The sequence below is a fragment of the Streptopelia decaocto genome (genome assembly GCF_964273445.1).
Source record: "Streptopelia decaocto genome assembly, chromosome: 5".
Taxonomy (NCBI): domain Eukaryota; kingdom Metazoa; phylum Chordata; class Aves; order Columbiformes; family Columbidae; genus Streptopelia; species Streptopelia decaocto.
The window spans coordinates 34,984,354-34,993,853 of record NC_138659.1 but is presented as its reverse complement, the minus strand read 5'-3'; the positions used below and the strand labels follow the sequence as shown (position 1 = coordinate 34,993,853).

The window sequence follows — 9,500 nt, the reverse complement described above, 5'->3', positions numbered from 1 at the left end:
TTCCCCCTCCCCAGGGCACTAAAAGGCTTTTCCCGCAGCGCTTGGGGCAGGTTGACCCCAGCAGCGCTCCCCTCCTCCCCATCCCCGCACACCCAAGGGCTGGAGGTTTGGGGTTGGGTTTTTTCCTCTCTTTTCCCTTTTTTCCCCCTTCTCTGTGAGGTCACGTCGCTTCATTTCCCCTCAGTGGTGATGACTCAGCCCCACGGCCTCTCCCCACATCAGCTGGGAGGGTCCGGCGGGGACCAATGCAGCCGCTGAGCAAACCCCCCGGTGCCACAGGCACAGACCTCGCTCCTTTGCTTCTTTTAAATTCAGGTGCATCCACGCCCCGGTTTTTGGGGTGGTTTGGGGTCATTCCCAGCCCGGAGCCATGGGAGGTGCTCTGCGTTGCGGTGTGCTGCTCCATGCCTGCTCACCAAAGCTGCGGGTGATTTGTGCTGCTCGTTAGTCCAGTGGCTCATTAGCCCCAGCTTTTAATTGGGGCAGCAGGCAGAGGAAGGGAGGCAGCAAGGGAAGCGCAGGGGCCCCACCAGCATCCTTCTCCGGCAGGGAGGGAGCAACAGGGACCCCCTTCTTAGCACCATCATTTCTGGCAGTAAAATATGAGAGTGTATTGTTACCCTGGGATTTAAATCCTCGTTTGCCTTATTGGTGCTGACACCCCATAAAATCTCCCTTTTCCTGCCTCCGCGATGGCATCTGGGAGCCCCGGGCTGATGCTGCTGCCACAAATATCGTCATTGTCACCTCCCAGGCCTCAAAATATCCCCCTGCCTGTCCCTGGGAGCTCCTGGCACCCTCCAGCGAGCTGCCAAACCCCAGGGACCTTGATATCCCCCCCAAAATTTATCATGGAAAGGCCATTTTGCTAAAAATAGTGGCAAAGCTTCACCTGGCATCGCCCACAGCTGGGGGGTGCTTGAGGTGCCAAGTGACCACGGGGCGTTATGGGGACGTGTACACGCGCACAGGGGGTTGCATGGGGCACCCCACGTTTGCCTTTGTGAGTTTGGGTGGGTTTGTTTTGTTTTCTTGCTGTTTTCTGCAAAGCCTTGATTATTCCTCGGAATAATAGTTTTAAAAACCGCGATGCGGAAGCCCCCTGGCCCACCCTTGGAAAGGCTGGCAGGGGACAAGGGGTGTTCCCCTCGGTGTGCTGAGGAGCTCAATATATAAAAATACATGTATTTTTGGAGCTCTATATATAGCTTCAAGACACGAGGTGCCTCCGCAGGGGATGGCAGCACATCCTGAGCTGCCCATGTCGCTGCCGTCACCACGCTGTAAATCCGAGGAGCTGGCCTGTGCCGCCAAAACCTGCTCTGGCAAAACATCTTTGGGTTTTGAGTTTCCTTTCCAGCCCCCTTGGCTGGTTTGCCTGTGGTTTTGCTGCTGGACAACCCCACCTGACCCCGGCATGAGGATGCTCTGGTGTGTGACCCTCTAAGAAACACCCCAATCCCCAACATTTTCAGGGAGCGCCCCACTCCTGTTTTGCACAAGGTGTGTTTCCAGCTGTACCTACGTGTTGCTCTGATTCCTCACAGGTGGTGTTGGTGTGGCTGAGCAGCCTCAGCTCGAAATACTCCAGTTGTGGGTTGTCCTTTTCGGAAACAACTCTTTTGGGTTGAAATTTTTAATCAGAAAGTCGCTGTCTGTCCACAAGGAGTTGGGAAATAAAAGAGACACCAATAACAGGAGCCTGAGCCAGAACAAACTGGCATTTGGATTCTTTTTTCAGGCTGGTTTTATCCCCCACACCTTCTGCGGGCTCTTCGTTTGCCAAGCAGCTTAATTACACTTTAGTGAAAGCCTTCTTCTCCAAGTGGCTCTAATTGCAGGCTTGGCTAATTGGTCTCATTTTTTGCAGTGTGTTTGGAGCTGGCCAGCGCTTCCCCCTGGCAGGTGTGACACTCTCCACCTCCCTCCTTTGCAATTTTAGCTGATTCTCCTGGTTTTCTGCCCAAAACACTCCCAGGGGAGGAGCAGCAGCCCCTTGCCAAGGGGCCAGGACCCTTTTTATAAAGGGACAGGCACCTGGCAGACTCAGGGGTCTGACTCAGCCCCCTCTGAGTCACAGCCCCATGGTCTGTAATTAAAAGTGGGATTTCCCCCCCATTCCCCAACCCTTCAGCTCCCACCGCAGGGAAAGGCTTCCCGGGGATGCCAGCAGGGATTTGGGGGCAGCCAGGAGCAGTTGCATCATCCCTGTCCAGTCCCAAGCGCCAGCAGGGAGACAGGAGGTTATCAATTAAAACAGCTTTTATTAGAAAAGTAAAAAAAAACAACAAAACACACCCCGATACGATTGCATAGGAAATCTTGCACTTGAACATCAAGTGTATGAGTGTAAACTGTAACCAATGAAGTGCCACCGGCGTGTCACGGTGAGGGGTCCTGCCCTCTGTCTCCGCGTCACCTCCTCGCGGGCCCCTCTCCCACCACTCCTGCCTCTCGTGATCAATGACAACGCGATTTTGGACCCCACCGGGAGCCCCCGCAGAGCTGCCCAGCTGCCAGCGGCGGGGTTTTTGTCTTTGATCCAGACCCACAGCCCAGCAACACTCACTCCCACACGCACCCTCCCCCTAGAAACCCCATTGATTACAATCTTTGTTACAAAAAAAACAATTAATCAGCCAACAGGAGACCATCTGCCCCCCGCCCCCCCAGCAGCCCCGCTGCCGCATCCGGGGACGTGGTCGCTGCAATCATCCCACAATCATCAACAGCATGAAGTGACCTGGGTCCTGGTCTGCTCCGCATCGGGGGCGCCCCGGCTCAGGCAGGCGCCCCACAGGGACCTCCGCCTGCCCAAACTACTTCCACCTACAGCCCTACTCCAGCCTAACCTAAACTACAGCGGCTGCCAGGAGCCGCCACGCTCTAACCGACTCTTCCAAAGCGCTTGGATAAGTCACTTCTCCCATCAGCACTCCTCGATGAGCAGCTGCTCGGAGCTGTACAGCTTCTTCTTGATGACCCTGAAGCCCGTGCTCAGCTTCAGCGGCGCGAACGCCGGCCCCGAGGCAAAGAGTCCCTGGATCTTGGGCCAGAGGCGGGAGTCCAGCCGCAGCACCAGGGTGAGCTGGAAGGTGGGCACCACGGCGGGGTCCACGGTGATGTGCCCCACGGCGTGGCAGGCCTTGCCGTGCTCCACGCAGAGGTCCAGGAGGGCCCCGCGCAGCCCGCAGGGCTCGCTGCAGGCCAGGCGCAGCAGCTCCGTCCTCACCTGCGCCAGCAGCTGGGCCGGCATCAGCAGCCGGGAGCAGCGCTTGGCGCCCAGCGGGGCTCTGCCCAGCGTGGCCTGGACCAGGTCCATCAGGTTGGAGCACAGCAGCTCATCCTCGGGGTCATGCAGCAGGTCCAGGTCCGGCAGGGAGGCACCATCAGCATATTCGGCATCTGTGGGGAGGACAGGAGGCAGGTCAGCACCAGGGAGGGGTGAGCTGGGCGCATGGGGGAAACACTGAGCCCAGGGGTTTGGGGTGAAACTGAGGCAGAGGGGCTTGGCACCACCCCCCTGCTCAGGGACCCGCACCCACCTCCCAGCCCCTGAGAGACCCCACATCCCCCAAAGGGACCCCAGGGCTCTCACGAATGTCCCCTCAGAAGGAGTCGTCTCCCTCCCCGGCAACCTCCACTCACCTCCCTCCGAGCCGGAGGCGCTGCCCAACGACTCGCAGTCGGAGGTCTCCAGCCGGCCCCGCTCGCCCCCCGCCAGCCGCTCCCACAGCCCAGGCATCGCGTCCCCTCCGCCTCCTCAGCGCTCTGATGCGGCGGCCGCCCCCGCCCGCCTTATATAGCGGCCGAACGGCAGGCCCCGCCCCTCCGGCCCGCTCCCGCCAATGGGAGCGCGGGGCACGTCCGCGGCGTCTCTCCTGCCCGGTGACAGTGGGAGGCCCCGCCCACTGCCCCCCGCTCGGCTCCGCTCCGCTCGGCTCCGCTCCGCTCGGCTCGGCCGCTGCAAACGGCGCCGGCGGTTGCGTCAGGGGGGCCGGGCCGGAGCGACTCGCCCGCCGCCCTCGGCAGCGCCCAGCGGGCTTCCCCGGCTGCCTGGCACCCCTCCAGGGCCTGGGCCTCACCCCCACGTTCCGCAGAGAGCCCGGGGCTCAACCCCTCACAGCCTGACTGGGGTCTGTGCCTCGCCGCGGGCACCCCGTGCGCTGAGCCCGTCCCAGGCCCCAGACACGTCCTGGTCAGGACAGCAGCAGCCAGAGAGACACAGGCCGCGTCAGGTTTGCGCCCTCCTGGTGCTCCCTGACGCCTCTCTGGGCTGTGAAGCGGCCCTGGCTGGCGCAGAACCAGCCGGCAGGTGACGGAGCCGTGAGGGGTTTCACGTGCGCTGTTGTTGACGTGCCCGCTCACGGCCCTCACCTTGCAGGCCGTGTTTGTGTGCTGGGCCCGCTCCCGCCGCCACGTCCCGGTGACCAGCTCACGCTCGCTGCTGCGGGTTCCGAACCCAGCCCGATGGCACTGCGGGGCACCAGGGTGCCGCTGTCCCAGCGGCTGCCGTTGTCCTGGGTTCTTTAGAAGGTAAGAGCTGTGGGAGTGAAATGCGTTAAAATTTGGTGATTAGGGAGGCAAGAGCCAGGCATGGCCGGGCTGGGCTGGGGGTTATTCAGCGCCCCACCTGCCTCCCACAGCGGTCCCATACAATGGAGGCAAGACAGCGTCCTCGCCCTCCTCTCTGGCAGCGTGTCCCCGCTCACAGGCCCGTGCGTGCTGGCCCCTGCGTACGTGACCTCTCGGCAGCCAGACCCTGAGGAGCGCGGGGAGGCGAAGGCCCATTAATTGGCGATAAAGAGCTTTGTTTGTCCTCCCGCCGTGCTGCCTGCAGCTTTATCAGAGGAGCTGACCGCACTCTGGAGTCACTCTGGGAGCTATCTCGGGTACTGTCCTTCCCGAGCAGAGATTGATAACAGCCCAGCCATAAACACAGCACGGAGCAAACCGGCCGGGAGCCAGGGGGACAGGCCCCCGCGCCGGTGTCGCACCCGCCACCTGTGACCTTTGTGGCGCGGGGGAGATGGGGCCAAATTCTCCCATCCAAGAGCTGCACGGTGGTGGGTGCGAAGGGTCTGGGGACCCCACTAACGCGGGGAACTTGCTTTTTAGGGGAAGTGGGGCTCGAATCTGTGGCAGTTTCGGGAGCAGAGGTCCAAGCTGGGGGAGCAGGTAGCATCCCGGGGAGCTGCGCTGCAAAGGGGATGTGTGGCAAGCTGGGAACAAGCCCTGGCATGCAGGGCTACTGCTCTGCTTTTGGGGACAAAAAATGAACAAACCTCAAACCCCAGCTGTTAAAAATATACACCGATACTTGCAGGCTCGCCGTGCAATACAGCAAAATATGCACACGCGCGCTCAGAAACAGTTGGATGGTGCTTGGGATCCTGTTTTTAACAAAATCTAGCTCCTGGGTTTTTTTTTTTTGTCCCCACAACCAGCAAGTCATTGGTATAAATGTTTGCTGGGTGAGGCTGAAAATAGATGAGGAACTGCTGGCTTTGGGGTCAAAACGGGGAAAACAGCAAATAAACGAAAAAAGAGGTAAAAGACCACAGGGAAGGCGCCTTGCTAAAAATAAGCTTGAATTCTGAAGCCGAGCATAAATATTTTTCTTTCTTTGCCATGACACTGCCTGGTAGGCAGGGGAGCGAGCAGCCTCTGGTGTGGCAGCAGGGTTTAAAGTGAAACGTCATTTTTGATCTCTGAAATAAAATAATCGTAATGTGATGTTGCATTTTCCCACCTCTGCTGGGAGACGAGGGGTTGTGGGGTTTGCAGCTCGTTTTCCTTCCCAAAAAAGAGACTGTGACCCGGGCGGCTTTTCTGTAGCAGAGCAACGGTTTGGGGCTAGAAAGCAAAGTTTTAACTCCAATATTAGTAATCCCTGTGCTTCCCCTCCCTGGGTAATGCTGGAGTAAACCCAGCGTGATTTCTGTGGCCGAGCTGCGTCTCTTTACCCCTGCCCAACCTTCAGAGGGGGCTTCAGGATGATGGATGAAACTTTCTGGACAGCCCCCGCCACCCCGTGATAAGATTCACTCGATCGCTCAGATTTCCAGCCCGGTTGGCTTTGCAAAGGGTTAAGCAGGAGCCGGCAGGGGCGGCTGTTGTTTGGGAGGGTCCTGGCTGGGCCCCTGCCCGGGATGTGCTGAGCTCAGCTGTTTTGCAGCGCTGCAGGAGGAGGGGGCTGGGGAGGAGGAGGAGGAAGGGGCACAGGGGGCTCAGCGAGCGCTCCGCTGCACGTCGGGTACAAACCGTGCCCCACGTATGCCAGGGGACAAATTCCTTGCCCCATGGGGTGGCTGCCCCTGTCCCTGGCTCAGTCCCAGTCCTGGAGTTTGTTCTCCGTGGCCCCAAAAGCCACTTTTTGGTAGATTCAAGTGTTGTTTTGGCTTATGATCGCCAGCCAGAGTTGGCACAGAGGCTGGTGTCATCCCCCGCGGCCAAGCATTCATGTGGGGAACATAGCAAGGGGGCTGAGCTGTGGAGACACCTGTTTTTAGGGTGTCCCCTAAATGCCTGCAGGGTGAGTGCCCTTCGCACCCTCTCTGGCTCCGTTCTGGGTCAGGGCAGGGGGGACGGGCCTGCGAGGGGTGACCCCGCGCATCGTGCCGAGCCCGCAGGCAGCTCCGGCAGGTCCTGGCACGCCGACAGCCGGGCACGTCTGCGCCGCAGCCAGAACCTCTGGGGCCCATCTCTGGTCCCCGGGACAGGCAGCTGCAGGCAGGCTGCCCGCCCGCGGCGTGCGGTGGAACGGGGAGCGTGCGCCCGGGGAGGACGGTGGACACGTTTTGGCAGCCGAGCCGCCGAGCGGGCACCGTGCCCATTTGCAGGGTGGGGGCTGCGAAATTCATCTCCACTTGGATGCTTTTGCCCCGTCCCAGGCGAAAACCGGGAGCCGGTGTTTTCTGGGGTGCTGCCTCGTGCTCCCGCAGGCTCGGTGGGGTTTTTTGGTGAGGCGAGCGCGTGCCTTGGCTCCGTGGCCAGCGGCGCGAGGAGCCGGGGAGGCGTGAGCGGGGCCTGCGCGCCGGTACAGAACGTTCTGCTGCGAGCACCCACAGGAAAACCAACCAGCAGCCCTGAACGGCACTCTTTGTTCGGCTTTTTTTTTTTTGGTAATGATTTTTCCCTCCCCTCCTCGCGTCAACTTTTGCTCGCAGCTGATGGTTTCCCTTCCCCCCGCCGCGCCGCTCCCAGCTGCAGCCACCAAAGAGCCCCCGAGCTGCTCGCCGAGACCCCCCGAGCTGCAGGGGGGACGGTGCTTCAAAACCCTGAGGGGGAATAGCAAAGCCAAGCAGAAACCGGGCAGCTGGGGAATTTTCCAGGAAAACCTGCGTTGGGAGGAGAGGGAACACTGTTGGGTTTTCGTTTTTTTTATTGTACCCTGCAGCAATCCCTCTGGTTTGTGCCGCCTCAAATGAAGTGTTTACTGAGCTGGAGGAGGGAACGGCCAACAAGATGTTTTTGCGTTTGTAGAACTGTACAGGCTGAACTTTTCACTTCCTCCCCATGGCTCTCACACATGTGTCTATTTTGGTGCTGGGCGCACATACAAACAAGCCATGTAGGGCACGGAGCCGGGGCCGTTCCCTCCTCCTGCTCCATCCAGCCCAGAAACGGCTGGAAAACAAGGAACGGGAGAAGGGCGATGGGGGGGAACATCAGCCCCGATATCGTATTTTTTGGACCCTTCAGCACAGGCCGGACTTGTGGGGAGACCTGGTGATGCTTGGGTGCTGCATCCCGTTGACAGAACCGCAGGCACCGATCCCCGAGTGTCCCCAGAGGGCTGATGGAGTGGAAAAATTTTGCATCGAGAAGTAAAAAGGCTCTTTCTGCATCTCACGATGCCTGTTGTGGCACATGGGGTGGGCAAGTGGGTGGGATCGACGCGAGCGAGGCAGTTTTGGGGCGCTGCTGCGTGGGTGGCGGCAGAAGGCGCACCGCTCCGTTCCCAAACCCCGCGATATTGTCACGATACGGGGGGGTGGTATTTTTGGCTCCCACGATATTGTCATGATATGAGGGGGTGGTATTTTTGTCCCCATTATATTGTCATGATATAGGGGGGTGGTATTTTTGTCCCCAAGATATTGTCATGATACGGGGGGGTGGTATTTTTGGCCCCATTATATTGTCATGATATAGGGGGGTGGTATTTTTGTCCCCAAGATATTGTCATGATACGGGGGGGTGGTATTTTTGGCCCCCGCGATATCGTCATGATACGGGGGGGTGGTATTTTTGTCCCCATGATATTGTCATGATATGGGGGGATGGTATTTTTGGCCACCGCGATATTGTCATGATATGGGGGGGTGGTATTTTTGGGCCCTGCGATACTGTCATGATATGGCGGGGGTGGTAGTTTTGGCCTCCGCAATACTGTCATGATATGGGGGGGTGGTAGTTTTGGGCCCCGTGATATTGTCATGATATGGGGCGGTGGTATTTTTGTCCCCATGATATTGTCATGATACGGGGCGGTGGTATTTTTGGCCGCCGTGATACTGTCATGATATGGGGGGGTGGTATTTTTGGCAAGCTTGGCCCAAGTTAGTTTAAGTGGCTGGAGTAAGCAGGATAAAAGAAATAGCTGATATAAACCAACCAAACAAGTTGTTGATAGAAATGATTGAAAAGCTCCCTTCTTTTCAAAATAACCGCATCCAGGATGGAGTTTTAGCACCGAATGCCATCACGTTGCCAGTGATGCTGGCCCAGGAGCCACTGGCCGCGCAGGAGCCGCGCGGAGCAGGGGCTGGCGCCTCTCCAGGAGCGCGGAGCAGCTTTTCCGGGCCAGCGCACGGGGGAGGCGCGTGGGACGGGCTGAGCCGAGCCACAGCCTGACGTGAGAGCGCCCGGACGCAGTTTCAGACACCGCAGAGTGAATTTCCACGGGTGCGGAGCTGGAACTGGGCTGCATCTGCACAGCGGGACTGGCTTTTGGTCTCCCAGAGATCAAGTCTGGATCACAACAAGCTGCCTGATACTAGAACTGATTTATAAACAAACGAACACAGAACTTTCCCCCTATGGATTTAACTAACACAAACTGGTGATGCACGGATGCAAATGAATGTGTTTCAATCCAGGGGTGGCTGGACTGAAGTAGTGAGTAAAAATAAAAATAATCTCATCAATAAGATGTTAAAAATGGCAGAATCAGGCATCTGGAGCATTAAGTTGTACAGTTGCTTAAATATAGGGCTGAGGCTGTCCCCGGCTAGCTAGCCAAAGCGTGGTGGTAAGGCTCCTATCAATGGAAAATGAACATGTTGAAATGGTTAAGCCAGGAAACACAAACCCAGTTCCCCTCGAGAACAGAAGTGAAGTACAACTGGAAAACAAGATGATTAAAACGCGTGGATTTAAATAAGGGATTTCTGCTGGCAGAGTTAAACCAAGATTAAAATCTGATCTAAATGAATCCAGTTTTGAGTGTAAAGCAAGTGTGGTTTGGTTCTTCTTAGAGGTTGTTGGTTTTTTTT

The 9,500-nt window shown here is 58.0% G+C and overlaps 2 protein-coding genes across 2 annotated transcripts; one reads left to right on the top strand and one right to left on the bottom strand.

Moving 5' to 3' along the window:
• Positions 1-2,244: 2,244 nt before the first annotated feature.
• Positions 2,245-3,762, bottom strand: DDIT4 (DNA damage inducible transcript 4). The gene is made up of 2 exons (XM_082053839.1): positions 3,649-3,762; positions 2,245-3,405 (listed from the first exon to the last, which is right to left on the bottom strand). The coding sequence occupies exons 1-2, from the start codon at positions 3,743-3,745 to the stop codon at positions 2,930-2,932; spliced, it is 573 nt and encodes a 190-aa protein (XP_081909965.1). The 5' UTR covers positions 3,746-3,762; the 3' UTR covers positions 2,245-2,929.
• An 834-nt stretch (positions 3,763-4,596) lies between these two features.
• LOC309440483 (uncharacterized protein) lies at positions 4,597-9,490 on the top strand (the record flags this gene model as incomplete). The annotated part of the gene is made up of 3 exons (XM_082054171.1): positions 4,597-4,736; positions 6,061-7,829; positions 8,683-9,490. The coding sequence occupies 2 exons, from the start codon at positions 4,597-4,599 to the stop codon at positions 7,292-7,294; spliced, it is 1,374 nt and encodes a 457-aa protein (XP_081910297.1). The 3' UTR covers positions 7,295-7,829; positions 8,683-9,490.
• Between the last annotated feature and the right edge of the window lie 10 nt (positions 9,491-9,500).